At 40.7% G+C, this 15,507-nt stretch overlaps 1 protein-coding gene across 1 annotated transcript in view; it reads right to left on the bottom strand.

Annotated features, from left to right (window-relative positions):
* Positions 1–1,605: 1,605 nt before the first annotated feature.
* Positions 1,606–15,507, bottom strand: part of Cybb (cytochrome b-245 beta chain) — a 43,805-nt gene continuing 29,903 nt past the window's right edge. Inside the window, exons 9-13 of the mRNA XM_077106312.1 lie at positions 13,203–13,456; positions 11,801–11,963; positions 9,500–9,646; positions 5,717–5,841; positions 1,606–3,444 (exon numbers count right to left, since the gene is read on the bottom strand). Coding sequence (XP_076962427.1) covers positions 3,318–3,444; positions 5,717–5,841; positions 9,500–9,646; positions 11,801–11,963; positions 13,203–13,456 — 816 coding nt within the window. The 3' untranslated portion in view covers positions 1,606–3,317. The remainder of the gene's footprint in view (positions 3,445–5,716; positions 5,842–9,499; positions 9,647–11,800; positions 11,964–13,202; positions 13,457–15,507) is intronic.

Here is a 15,507-nt window from a genome sequence, read left to right as displayed (position 1 = left end):
CACTCACGGACTCCCTCAGGAAGCCACATCCGCAGGCCTCTACATTTCCTAGATAGTGAGGATCATATGGGGGGGGCGGGCTCATTTAGAACAGAACCATGAGTTCACACGTCCACAGTCGAACTTGATGACATTTAATTGTGAAGTTAGAACATGAAAGACCAGTGGAAATTGAAAAAAGAGGACATACTGGGGCTCCTATGTCTTCCAAATTCTGTCCACAATGGGAAGTGGCACTCCCTCATACCAGTACTATGGGGATCGTTGGGACATTGACATGAAACTTAGACCTCAGTTTCCCCTCCCCAATCTATACACTATGCAACGTCTGGTATGTTGTCTACCTAAACATAAGAGACTCTCCACCCTACCAGGGCAGAGAAAATCCCTGCTAGCTGCATTCACCCTTTAGTACCAATTTCAATAACACAGACACAGGGAGAGCTCATTATTTTTAATGGTTAACAACAGTTTTAATAGTTCATCCTGGGAACTATCTCCCAGCTCCTCTCTCCAAAAAAATCTATTCACATGCAATGCCTGCAAGAATTCAAATTTCATAAACACAATATTGCAAAAGCAGAATTAAGAAAAGCCTTCATAACCTTGAGATTAAAAACAATGCTTCATTATTCTCTCAGCATGTGTTACTTAATGCTAAATACTAAACACTAAAAAAAGCTGTACTGGCGAGCTGATCACTGATGGCTAGGAACTTGGGAGAAGAATAGAGAAGGAAGCTCTTATAATGATAAGCACTTTTACATTCATTTTTCATCTCATAACCAGAATAACACAGGCAGATCTATTTTGCTAACTGTGTTGTTGTCAAAGGTAGAAAACTCCAGAGAAATATTCTCAGAGCAATAACTGGAGCTGGTTTTACTTCTGACATCTAGGTTAGAAAGAACCGGTATGAGCAGTGTCCTTAAAACTGAGGTTTCTCTTCCTGCTCACACTTTGGTTTGAAAGCACTGCAACTATACATGCAGTACCAGAGCCATAGTAATAGTACAATAAATGTGTTGAATGAATGAACTTATACCTAGGCTGCTGGATCGAACTTTCTTCCAGTGGAAAACTTCTGTACACTTCTTAGAGGCAACATTCACACATCCAGGAAGGCCTTATTTATCACAACTGGCCCTCAATGCCCTGAAATCCTGGGGGACCAAAGGAACAGTAGCACTACAATGAACAACTTTCTTACTTAGTTCATTCCAGTCTCCTGAGTATGCCCACTTGGCATCAAAATTTGTGACCAGAGTTTAAAAGATTCAATATCATATGTAATCAACATAAGATAAATCTATGTATGTCTCCTTCATTATATTCATTATATGCAAAATTAAGAAATCTGGGATAGTTGGCTATGGTGGTACAGGCCTGTAATTCCAGGGACTTGGGAGGCTGAGGAAGGAGGATCTCAAGTTTGAGGCCAGCCTCAGCAACTTAGCAAAACCCTGTCTCAAAATAAAAAATAAGAAGAACTGGGAATGTAGCTCAGTGATAGAGCACCCCTGGGTTCAATCCCCAGTACCAAAAGAAAGAAAAGAAAAGAAATCTGGTGTAAGAAGTGACCAATGTGAAATCAGCTGCCCCTTCTGTTTTTGTTTTGTTTTTTGTTTGTTGTTGTTGTTTTGTTTTTTGTTTGTTGTTGTTGTTGTTTTGTTTTGTTTTTTGTTTTTCTCATTCACCTGTCCTCTTCCTGACCCTTAAGGAATTCTTTTTCCCCCCTCCCCCTGCTTTCTTCTCTTTCTTCCTCATTACCAAAGCTATATAGTTCTAAATATCTGCAGCCTCAGAAAGTGGGGTAAATAAAGCAGTTTTTAATTCCCATAAATGGGAGCAGTTCTTTAAAAAGGCTCTGGTCTAACTAACAGTGATTTAGATCCTCTTTCTTGAACTCATGGATATCCAGAACATTCTATTGGGTGTGAATTCAATATCTACACAGTTAACTGGGGGTTTTTGTTTCTAGGATGTACATTTTAGGAAGAGGAAAAGAAAGAAGAAGAGGAGGAGGAGGACGAGGAGAAGGAGGGGGAGGAGGAGATGATGATGATACAATAAAAATAAACCATTAGTCACACACATAAGATCCACTGGTGTGTGTGTGTGTGTGTGTGTGTGTGTGTGTGTGTGTGTAAAAGTAAAACAAGGGGTGGGCTGTACTTAACCTAGATGCACATTATCAAATACATATTTGTCACAAATTTCAAGTTTGAAATTCACAAAGGTTGACTGGAGAAGAATATTTCTATCAGTAAATCGGTGTGCTCTTCTTTCATAGGATAGGAACCAGAACTAGAGAAGCCAGGTTGAGTTAAGGCAAGAGATCAGTTCTCTGCCTCCATTTCTCATTCCTTGCTTCAAATAGTAGCCTACAGAACTCTCCAGGCCATTTACTGGTTAGTATCCTTAGTCTGTTCTCTACTCTCAGGAGAACCAGCATCCTTTGCTCCCTAAGAGTAACAGAAGTTATTTCCTTAGGTAATTCTGTGTAAGTCCTTCTATTAGTTCTACTCTGACATTGCCCAGTTCTTAATGTCTTTTAATTCATTCATTCATTCAACAAACTGTTCTTAAGTATCCACTCTCTGCCAAGCACCATGTTAAATGTTAAATACTTGATTAACTTCAATCTCTGCAATATTCATTTGTAGGATGAATCTCTGATTCAATTAGGCTGCTATGTTGGAAAGCTGGAATATGCTGAGATGTCAAAACTGTCACTAGGAAGTGTTGAATCACTCTCAGCATATATCATCCCCCAGCTAACTGGAAAATTTTCAATATGGCAATAATGATTTTTTAAAAAGATGACACAAAAGGGAAAGGATTGGTTTTCTGTTTCTTTGGAAGAGTATAAAAACTGATTTTTGAAGCAGCCTGGTGTTGTGGGAAGGTTACCAAATTTGTAGTCAGATGGCCTAGACCCGGTCTCTGCAGATGGATGAGGAGAAAAGGTACTCTTTGCTGGCTCCACTGGTCCATAATTCTAAGGAACCTATTGAACCCTTTCAAGGCCCCATTGTTTTAGCCTAAAAATGAGTCAGGTATCATTGTCCCACCTCCCTCTGACAATATGGGAAGAAAGAGATGAAATAATGTTTGTAAAAGTAGTTTGCAAACCCTAAAGCGCCATAAAAATGTAACTTCTCACTCGCAAACAAGCATTGATATTCCTTTCATGGAATCCATTACATTATAGTTTCTTTTCCTCCTTTTTTTTTAAGAGGAGGGAGCTTACATCCAACCAACATTATTTGGGCATTTGATCCAGAATAACCTATATTTGTTTCCTCATGGAAGTGTTAGAAGTTTTCCTTGTTGAAAATGAAATGCACTCCCCGAGGGCCAGAGTCAGAGTTGGAGATGCACTGTTTGTTGAGGGTTTCAGCCAAGGCTTCAGGACCACAGAGGAACACGCCTATTCTGGTACTTTCGGGGAAAGAAGGAAAAAAAAAAAAAAAAAACAGTTTCAGACTTTGGAATAAGATGGACTATAAAGCAGGTGGGGGATTTCCTATCAATCTGAGGCCTCAGGGCTAAATCCTATCTGTTCCTTTGTCTTTTCTACAAATGACAAGAGTTGGGCTGGGGTTGTGGCTCAGTAGTAGAGTGCTTGCTGGCCTATGTGGGTTTAATCCTCAGCACTACATATAAATAAATAAAAATAAAAGATCCATTGACAACTAAAATATATATTCATATATAACAAATGGCAAGAGTTCAGATTACTCTGCAGGTTGGAGACTCAGCCCTGCTTGTGGGGACAGCTGGATATTTCAAAAGGCAGTTGACTTCCCTAGAGAATGAATTCTAAGAAGCGTTTTTGGAAACTTCTACCATAGAGAAAATGGTGGTTAATTTGTGAGTCTGTGAGCTACTTCCTTTCATGGTTCTGAGCCCCCAAAACCCTTTCTGGCACCTTGAAATTAAGAGCAAACCCTCTTTATTTTTTTTTATTGGTTATTCAAAACATTACAAAGATTGCAAACCCTCTTTAGATACCCCAACTTTGACAGGTTAGTGTGTCTCTCTCCCTCAAAGAATTTAAGTCTGTGCTCTTCAATGGTAGTTCCAGATCAATAGCTTTTTTTGGAGGGGGGGGGTACCAGGGATTGAACCCAGGGATGCTTAACTACTGAGCCACATCCCCAGCCCTATTTTGTATTTTATTTAGAGACAGGGTCTCACTGAGTTGCTTAAGGCCTCACTAAGTTGCTGAGGCTGGCGTTGAACTCTTGATCCTCCTGCCTCAGCTTCCCAAGCTGCTGGGATTAAGGCATGTGCCACTGTGCCCAGTTCTGGAATTGGCTTTTTAAGAATGCATATTTTTTAATATTGTTTTTTTAGTTGTACGTGGACACAATACCTTTATTTTATTTATTTATTTGTATGTGGTGCTGAGGATCAAACCGAGTGCCTCACCCATACTAGGCAAGCGCTTTACCACTGAATCACAACCCAGCCCCAAGAATGCAGATTCTTGAGTCCCACCCTGGAACAAGTAAATCAGAATCTGCATTTTTAAAAAAACATTTATTTTTTAGCTGTAGTTGGACACAATACCTCTATTTTATTTGTTTATTTTTATGTGATGCTGAGGATCGAAACCATGGCCTCACACGTGCTAGGCAAGTGCTCTACCACTGAGTCACAACTTCAGCCCCCCAGAACCTACATTTAAAAAAATATAACCAGTTGAATTGTATGTTCATTATAGTGTAAGAAACAATGGTGGAATGTATATATTCATGGCGAGCTCTTGAGTTTTTCATATGTTCAAGCAAGATGGGAGATCTCAAGGTCTCCTGATGGGTAAAGCTTTAGTGAGGGCAGAAAGAACCTTGGGACAGCAATCAACTTACAATTTTAGATTCAAAAACTATAATTGAAGAGGGCATGGTAGTAGCACATGTCTGTAATCCCAGCAATTTGGAGGAGGGAGAGGAGGAGGGAGAGGAGGAGGGGGAGGAGGAGGGAGAGGAGGAGGGGAGGAGGAGGGGGAGGAGGAGGGAGGAGAAGCAGCAGCTATAACTGAAAGTGAGGAGTGTAGTGTCTCCTTAATTATAAGTGTAAATTATATGAATATTTAAAAGAAGTGAATACACTAGTGAGATTTAGGCAACAGAAACAAAACCATGACCCTGCTTGGGATAGGTAGTTAAAAAAGTCTGAGGGGGGGACCTGAGATTCTTATTTTCTATAACCCCCCAGACAAGTTTGCTGTGATTTAAAGGTTCCCTCCTAAAGATACAGTTATCAGGAATTTCCAGTTGGACATGAATTCAACCCCAGTATAGTAACATGGGTATCTTTAGTTTCTAGAATATAGAAATGTAGGCATGCTTGGGAGCCACTGCTAAAGTAGATGAAAAGCCTCAAGAACACCCTGATGAGCCAGGCATGGTGGCACATGTCTGTAATCCCAGCTACTGGGGGAGCTGAGGCAGAAGGAACACAAGTTTGAGGCCAGCCTCACCAATGTAGCAAGACCCTGAATCAAAATAAAAAAGAAATGGGGTGTAGCTCAATTGTAAAGCACCCCCCCCAGTATCAAAGGGAAGGGGAGGGGAGGGGAGGAGAGGGGAGGGGAGGGGAGGGGAGGAGAGGGGAGGGGAGGGGAGGGGAGGGGAGGGGAAGAGAGGGGAGGGGAGGGGAGGGGAGGGGGAAAATGAAATGAACAGCCTGGTAGGGGATTCCTTACTTAGGATGTTGACTGGCAATTGTCTTGAACTCATTATCCCAGTTGGGCCGTCCATACAAAGTCTTTTGCTTCAAGCCTGTAATCACATCTTTCTCCTCATCATGGTGCACAGCAAAGTGATTGGCCTGCAGCAAAGGACATGAATTCAGGAAAAAGAAGCATGCTGTGACACACACACAGGTACAGTTGCATACCCCAAGGCACCAAACTGGAGGCTAGATGAAAAACAAAGATAAACAAACTGGATTCTCTCTAACAATTTCCCCTCCAGAAGGGGAGACCTTGAAGTATAAATATAAATGACATAATTTGTAGAATTGGCTGTGATGAGTGCCAGGAAGAGACACAGCATCCTAATGAGAACAAAGAAGGAAGGTCTAGAATGGGAGGCTAAGGGAAGGTTGAAGGCATTTGAGTCAGGCATTGAAGTGTGGGTACTGTCTCACTGTCTTTCTCTGTGTCTCTGTCTCTGTCTCTCTCTGCCTCTCTCCCTCCCTCTCTCTCTTTCTCTCTCTCTCTCTCTCTCTCTCTCTCTCTCTCTCTCTCTCTCTCTCTCTCTCTCTCTCTCTGTGTGTGTGTGTGTACCAGGAATTGAACTCAGGGGTGCTGAGGCTGGTCTCAAACTTGCAATCCTTCTGCCTCAGCCTCCTGAGTCGCTGGAATTACAGGCGTGTACTCCCCCAATACACTGTTTTACTCTTTCCTTTCTTTGAGCTTCTCTCCTCACCCTAATGTACTCCACTCATTTGGGAGAATCACTAAGAACTGACATATTCACAGACTAAAATATAGTCCTATTTTCGTAACTTAACAGGACATTAAATCAAACTTGAAGCTGTGCTGTGTGTACTTGCTCTTTTCCTGCTACTGTTCTAGGGGGCCTCAGCTTGAACAAAAGGTATTTTTCATAAAAGTGGATAAAATTAAATGTATTTTTAAAATAAATCAGATATTAAATTCACCAGGCAGGGGATGGATGATGAGGATGGGGGGCGGGGTTTAGAAAGAGAGTCACAGCCAGGTGCAGTGGCGCACACCTGTAATCCAACCTGCTCCAGGAAGCTGAGGCAGGAAGATCACAAGCTTGAGACTGGTCTGGGGAACTCAGTGAGAGCCGGTCTCAAAATTTAAAAAATGAAAAAGGGCTGATGATGTAGCTCATTGGTAGAGCACTCATTGGTACACCCCTGGCTCCTCAGTAATGCAAAAATAAGTGAATAGTAAAATGGTACAAACAATTTTAAAAAGAAAGGAAAATCAAAAGATGGTCACTTTTTTTCATAATGCTATGGGACCAGTTTTCCAAAGCAAAATAATTATTTTTTTCAATGCACATAAGTTTCCTATTTAAAAAAAAACTGTGTCTGGCTTTTTAAAATTGTAAAGCTGTTATTGCTGGGCATGGTGGGGCACGCCTATAATCCCAGCTACTCAGGAGGCCGAGGCAGGAGGGTCACAAGTTCAAAGGCCAGCCTCAGCAACTTAGCAAGGCTCTAAGCAACTCAGTGAGACTCTGTCTCAAAAATGAAAAATTTTAAAAATAGCTAGTGATGTGACTCAGTGGTAAAGCATCCCTGGGTTCACTTCCTGGTACCTAAATAAATAAAATAGCAAAACTGTAAAACAATTTATAAATCATAGATTTTTCTCCTGGGTTTCATTTTTGTCAAAGGGGTTTTACTGTTTTGTTTTTAAATCGGAGAAGTGGTATCTTTTTAAAAAAATATTTTTTTAGTTGTAGTTGGACACAATACCCCTACTCCATTCATTTCTATGTAGTGCTGAGGATCAAACCCAGGGCCTCACACATGCTAGGCGAGTGCTATACCACTGAGCCACAACTCCAGCCCCCAGAAACGATATCTTAAAACTGCTTTTTCTGAAGCATCAGTTCTTATGGTCATGTATCCCTGAATCTACATTTACTACAAGACTCTTCTAAGACTTGGAGAATCTATGATAGGCAATAATTTAAAAACCCAAATTAGCTGGACACGGTGGTGCTCACCTATAATCTCAGTGGCTCAAGAGGCTGAGGCAGGAGGATCACAAGTTCAAAAGCCAGCCTCAGCAACTTATTAAGGCCCTAAACAACTTAGTGAGACTCTGACTCAAAGTTTAAAATAAAAAGGGCTGGGGATGTGGCTCAGTGGCCAAGCATCCCTGGGTTCAATCCCCAGTACCAAAACAAAACAAAACCCAAATGAAATGGCACTCTTGACAGTAACAGGATGTAAGTGAAAGATGCCAGGGTTGAGGAGCCAATGCCTAGCTAGAGCCAGCTGCTGTGCTCCAAATATGTCTTCCTTCAAAATTTCAGGTGTCTCTAATGTTATAGCATTAAGAGGTAGGACCTCTAAGAGGTGATTGGGTCGAGAGGGCTCCTCCCTCATGAATGAGATTAAGAACCTTATAAGAGGCTTCATGTACTGTTGCAGGAGCTTGTCAATTGTAAGATGTTTATAGTGCCAAATCTCCTTGGGGGGCCTGGGGAGGTGGGCAAAATTACCCCCAGCTGAGAACTACTGGCTGATTTTATTATAGTGGCCTCTGAACAGTATTGAAAGCACACTTTCTTTTGAAATACACACACACACACACACACACACACACACACACACACACATCACACATATGTCTCACCTTCTTTAGCTATATAGAGGTTTATTTACTATTAATAATCATTAACTACTGGTAGTCACTAAGACTGCAGTCTCTGGAACATTCTGACTGTGCCACTTACTTGCCAGGTGCCTTTAGGCAAATGACTTAATCTATTCTGGGCCTTGGTTCTTTATCAGTAAAATGTGGATAATAATAGTAGCGATCTCATAGGGTTGTTGAGAGCATAAAATTAGACAATGTATCTAAACTTTAACCACAGTACCTGGTGTGCAGTTCAGTCTCTCTCTGTGTCTACAGGGGATTGGTTCTAAACCCCTCCTGCTTAGATACCCAAACCTGTGGTGCTCAAATCTTTTATATTAAATGGTGTAGTATTTGCATAGAAGTTAGCAAATCAAGAGGCTGAGGCAGGAGGATCTAAGTTTAAGGCCAGTCTGGGCAACTTAGTGAGACCCTATCTCAAAAGTAAATAAAAAGGGTTGGGGATGTAGCTCAGTGGTAGAGGGTTCCTGGATTCAACTCCCATTACTGGAAAAATAAAAATAAAAAAGAGTCTATGCACATCCTCCAAATATACTTTAAATGATCTCTAGATTCTAATATTACCTAAAATAGTGTAAATGTTATGTACGTGTTGCACACTGTATTATTTAGGGAACAATGACAAGAAAAAAAAGCCTGTACATGTTCAAAACAGATCCAAGTTTTTTTTCCAATATTTATTATCAGTGGTTGGTTCAATCCACAGATGCAGAACTGATTCATAAGGAGGGCAGACTGCATATAGTTAATAACTATAAACATATTAAGTATATTATAAAACATGCATAAACATATGAATTAAAGGAACACACACACATTTTTCCCCATTGTCCCCTGGCAAATTTTGTCTGTCTGGTTTTGGACTCCCGAATGGGAGCATTGCATTAATAATGTCAAAGGTTTGCCCTTTATTCCCTCTAAGAGTCCTTAGCTTTGAATCTAGTCTCAACAGTCTACAGGTGGCGATGCTGAGTTAGAGTGAATGAGCTAGATCACTAGAATCCATTGACATTCTTGGGGAAAAAAATAGTACACAGGACACACCAATAACCAAAGGAAAGTGGGCAAGCCCTGGACACTAAAGGAAGGACTTGAGACCTGGATCTTTATTCTCACCTGAGACTCATCCCAGCCAGTAAGGTAGATGTTGTAGCTGAGGAAATCAGCATTGTTCCTCTCCTGCATCTGGGACTCCAGCAGCTGCAGCAGGTCTGCAAACCACTCAAACGCATGTGTATCCCGGCACAGCCAGTAGAAGTAGATCTGGAAAAGGACGGATCCCAGAGCAGATTGTATTGGCATGGGTTCCCGCAGCATGAACACATGCATTGCTACTGTCCCCCTAACTTTTTTTCCTGATGCTCAGAATGCCTAGCAACATAGGTTTTCAGCAAGTTCTGAACATTTCATAGGCCCTGGCAGGGCAGTAAATAACTAACTTGGCCTCATAAATACGTAGTTCAGCTGGGTGCGGTGGCGCCTGCCTGTAATCCCAGTGACTCAGGAGGCTGAGGCAGGAGGATCTCGAGTTCAAAGCCAGCCTTAGCAAAAGTGAAGTGCTAAGAAACTTAGTAAGACCTTGTCTCTAAATAAAATATAAAATAGGGCTGGGGATGGGGCTCAGTGGTCAAATGTCCCTGAGTTCAAACCCCAGTACCTGCCCCCCACAAAAAGAAAGGAAAAAAAAAAAGAAAGAAATACATAGTTCAAAGAAAAAACAAGTCTCTAGTCCACCTATTTTCCATCTTGGACTGGTTACTTCTTCTCCCCCAGAAGCCCTGACATCCCTTGTACCTCCTCTCAGAAAGACACGAGGAAAGTAGACTAGCAGGAAAAAATAAATAGTTTAACCCATTCCTCCTCCACATAGAAAAGAGGTAAAGGGGAAGAATTCTAAACACAAAACATAAAAAATAACTATATAACATTAGAAAAAGTCAAGGTAGGCTCAATGTACCCATCAAAATTTATCTTTATAGTTACTAGAGTGACTCAGCATTTATTGAGGATGTCCTTCATCAGGTAATTTACATGTAACAATCCCCTGGGAATTTATCCTGAGGAGACATCCATTAGAAACAAAAAGTTTCAGGTCTCCTGCCCTCAGCCTGAAAAAAAAAGAGTTAAAGGCCTAAAAAAATTGATTCTATCTCAATATATAATCCCAGATGGAAGAAAAATTAGTCTGCATCTTCCCAATGGAATAGGAGGGAATCGTTAAAAATCAACATTATGAAGTCTTAGAAAACATTATGATGTCTCTGAAAAAATGTTTTCTGTGTTTTAAAAATCAGGATATAAAATTGTACATAGTTGAAATTTACTAATTTCCAAAAATATGTAAGCCTGTAAAAAGAATATTAGAAAAGAAGATAGACATCCACATTTACTATTATTTTTATTAAAACCTTATTTAAAAGGTTTGTCTCATGTATAACTATAAAGCTCTAAGAAAAAGGGGGAAGACATGGTGGCTCACACTTGTAATTCCAGCAGCCAGGAGGCTGAGGAAAGAGGATCACAAATTCAAGGTCAGCCTCAGCAACTTAGGGAGGCCTTAAGCAACTTATTGAAACCCTATCTCAAAATTAAAGGGCTGGAGGTGGAGGCTGGGGATATGGCTCAGTGATGAAGTGTCCCTGGGTTCAATCCTTGGTACCAAAAAAAAAAAAAAAAAGGTTTGCATTGATGTAAATCAATTAATTTTAATCGCACTTTCATCCTCAAAAGTGAGGAATAAATGGAATTATTTTTTGCGAGGTACGAGGCTTTGAACTCAGGAGCACTCAACCACTGAACCACATCCCCAGCCCTATTTTGTATTTTATTTCGAGACAGGGTCTCACTGAGTTGCTTAGCACCTTGCTTTTGCTGAATCTGGCTTTGAACTTGCCATCCTCCTGCCTCTGCCTCATGAGCCTCTGGGATTACAGGTGTCCACCACTGCAACCAGCTGGAATGATTTTTAATAAACTCTTCTAAGACACACACAGAAAAAAAGAACATATACAAGAGGATGGAGGTATAGGTCAGTGGTGGAACACTTGCCTAGCCTGCACAGGCCCTGGGTTCAATCCCCAGCAGAAGGAGGAGGACTAGGAAGAGGAGGAGGCGAAGGAGGAGAAAAAAGAGAAAGGGAAGAGGAGGGTTAGGGCTGTAAATATTTCTTTCCCAAGTTTCTTTCTTGTGAACATCCAGTAATGCTATATAAATACTGTATTAAATTACTTTGACCAATAGGCCTGCTTCTAGAGAAGCACATTTAATTTATCAAATAGTCTAAGCCTGGCTCTCTGGAACCACAAAAGCTTTTCTTTACTTTCCATGTTCCCTGCCGACCTTGCCCTGAAGGGGATTTCACACTTCATTTGGCAATGAATGGCCACCCTAGGCCCTCTAAAACATGAAGGAACTTACCTTTTTGAGCCTCAGATTGGTGGCATTATTGCAATATTTGTACCAGACCGACTTGAGAATGGATGCGAAGGGCGTAACCCCAATCCCTGCTCCCACCAACATCACCACCTCGTAGCGGAACACGTCTTCGCTGGCTGTACCAAAGGGTCCATCAACAGCTATCCTGAATGGGAGCGGAGAGAAGGTAGTTAAGGGATGTCCTGCTTTTCACAGTAAGATGGAGCTCTCATTCTACTGCAGATGTACAATACGGCAATTCCAACTGGGGCCATGTATCTATGACGCACTTTCTTCCATGAAATGATTAACAAGTAAACAACTTAGTGCAAACATTGGGGTTGAAAATAAGAAGAGGAATTTTAGCTAACTGAAAACATGGTAACTCACCACGGCTATATTTTCACCTTCCCATCCTCCTTTCCTTCTTTTACACACACACACACAAAAAAAAAAACAAAAACAAAAAAAATAAAAGACATGCACACACACATCTCTGTCTCTTGCCAGGACATCCTACACTTGAAATTCCTACTTATATTGCACACTGATGTGAGAATTTTCTAATATTATAACATCCTATAGATTTGCTATTCCCACTTCTCTTTTGTCTATTGATTGAGCTATTCAACAAACTTTTCTTCAGCATCTGTTAAGTACCTGATACTATGTTAGGCATGTGGGGAGAGTGATGTAAAATCAATAATGCCTGGCATTTTCTCTCAAATAAATGGTGCTGATTAAAATTTAAGAATATTTTTGGCCCGTCACAGTGGCTCAGTGACTCAGGAGGCTGAAACAGGAGGATTGCAAGTTCAAGGCCAGCCTCAGCAACTTGGTGAGGCCCTGTATCAAAATAAAAAATAAAAAGGGGGCTGAGGTTGTGGCTCAGTTAGTGCTAGAGTGCTCGGGTTCAATCCTCAGCACCACATAAAAATAAATAAAATAAAGGTATTGTGTCCAAATGCAACTAAAAAATAAATACTTTTTAAAAATAAAATAAAAAGGGCTGGGAATATAGCTCAGTAGTAAAGTGCCCCTGAGTTCAATCCTTATACAACAACAATAATAATAATAATTATTATTATTATAATGATAATTTTGATACATTACAGCTCAGTTTGTTAGAAAAGTCAATGTAACTTGGTATTAACGAACTTAAAGGAATTTGAAAATATTACTAATATTTGGTCCAAATATTTTTAATTTCACATAAAGACATTAAAAATATGCATAAGCATACCACACACATGCAATGGGGAACACAGGGCTCTGTATATTCTTAGGATCTCTGTGTTTTGTCAGAGACTCAGGAGATAGCATAGTGAGATGTGGGGGAAGAGGAGCTGCTGGGTGCCATTTTCCTTGAACACCTATACCTTTGTAACATGTGCCTTGTACTCACTTAGGTAGTTTCCAGGCATCTTGAAACTCCTGCTTATCACAGCCACAAGCATTGAATAGTCCCTCTGTCCAGTCCCCAACGATGCGGATGTGGATGCTAAAGAAGTCTTCCTCAGGGGCGGAGGTCAGTGTGAAAGGGTGCCACTCCATCTTGGACACCTTGGGGCACTTGACAAAAATGTACTGACCCACCTCCATCTTGAATCCCTTCTTCTTCATCTGTAGCTCGATGGTTTTGAAAGGGTGAGTGACCACCTATGGAACAAAACATGTCTCTGGAAGTGACACTTTTCCCAAATATTTGCCCTTTCCATGTCCATATGGATAAAAGGCTGAGCTAAGATGTTCCAACCAGGTCTCTACTTCAGGGCCAACATGGAAGTTCTCTAATTGGTCACTCGGAATTGTCCTCAGCTGTAGCCCATAGCCAATGATAGACTGCCAAAGGGATACAAAGATCTGGTCGTTTCTCCCAAATTTGGGACAACTCCAAGGGACCATCTCAACTCCAGCACCCCTTGTAGGATCAACTGAGGCCACAGTTGCCAGTATGTTGTAAGTCAGGGTCACCATTTCCCTCTCCCCAATTCCATCTTTTGTACTTTCTTTACAGATGCAGTTCCTGAGAACACATCCCTGTAAACTTTCTGCACACAATTCTCTGTCTCAGAGTCTTTACCAAGGAATCCAGCCTAAGTCATCAGCCTATTCTGATTTTCTCTCTCTCTCTCAGAAGTCAAGGAAGGTACAAAAAAAATAGGGGAGAAAAAGGTGATAGTTTCCTGCTCAGCCTTCCTATCTCCCCAGGGATGAGACAGGGCCTTGAGAACTGGACAGAAGCAGATTCCACAGGCTATTATATACCAACACCCCCAGTTAACTCTACTATCTGAACTTACCCTGAATCACACCTGGAACCTGTCCTATTCCATGCAATACATTTTTCCCTGCTTGGGGAACACATGAGTCATCTCTCCCCAAGCCAGTTCCTTCCCATCCACCGCCATCTTCATTCTGCATATACCCAAATGTTCCTAACAGCTTAACTCATAATAGCAAAAAATGGAAACAATCCAGATGTCCATCAACTAATAAGTAGATAACTATTTTTTTAAATAGAACACAATAAAGAGCCATGCAGAAAGTATCATGCTGTTTTTTGTCAAAGACCTATCTACACTCCCATGTTTGATGCAGCACTATTCCCAATAGCCAAGATATGGAATCAACCTAAGTGTCCATCAACAGATGAATGGATAAAGAAAACATGGTACATACATACAATGGAAACCTATTCAGCCATATAAAGGAGAAAATCCTGTCATTTATAACAACATGGATGAATCTAGAGGATATTATGTTAAGTGAAATAAGCTAAACACAGAAAGACAAATACCACATGATTTCATGCATATGTAGAATCTAAAAAAGTTGATCTCGTACAAGTTGAGAGTAGAACGGTGGGTACCAGAGGATGGAGTAAGTAGTGGGGTGGGAGAGATGGGCAAAGGTTGGTTAACAGATACTAAATCACAGAGAGGAGAAATAAGGCCAGACGCAGTGGCGCAAGCCTGTAATCCCAGTGACTTGGAAGGCTGAGGCAGGATAACTGCAAATTTGAGCCCAGTTTCAGTAGTTTAGCAAAACCCACCCTGTCTCAAAATAAAATAAAAGTGCTGGAGATGTAGCTCAATGGTAGAGTTCCCCTAGGTTCCATTTCTAGTACTGCAAACAAACAAAAAAGCACAAATAAGTTCTGATGGTGACCATGAGTAACAATAATATACATTTCAAATTGCTAAAAGAGATAATTTTTCTTTTTTCTCTGTGTGTGTGTGTGTTTGTGTGTGTGTGTGTGTGTGTGTGTGTGTGTGTGTGTAAATAGGTATTGAACCCAGGGTACTCTATCACTGAACTACATACTCCCAACCCTTTTTATTTTTTTATTTTGAGACAGAGTCTGACTAATTTGCTTAGGGCCTCACTAATTTGCCCAGTGTGGCCTCAAACTTGAGATCTTCTTGCCTCAGCCTTCTGAGTGGCTGATATTACAGTCATGTGTCACCATGCCCAACTAGAAGAGAGGATTTTGAATTTTCTCACCACAATAAAATGATATATGTTTGAAGTGAAGTATATTCTAATTACACTGATTTGATCATTATACAAAGTATAATGTATCAAAACACTACATTTTACCTTCTAAATATGTACAATTATGTGTCACTTAAAAATAAAATAAGAATTAAAAAAAGAAAGAGTAATATACTGTTTCTTTCATGATTCCTAAAATACCTAAAAGAACT

This window comes from Callospermophilus lateralis, chromosome X, assembly GCF_048772815.1.
Source record: "Callospermophilus lateralis isolate mCalLat2 chromosome X, mCalLat2.hap1, whole genome shotgun sequence".
In the NCBI taxonomy this organism is placed as follows: Eukaryota; Metazoa; Chordata; class Mammalia; order Rodentia; family Sciuridae; genus Callospermophilus; species Callospermophilus lateralis.
Note: the sequence above shows the minus strand (reverse complement) of the source record. Positions and strands in the feature narration are given on the sequence as shown.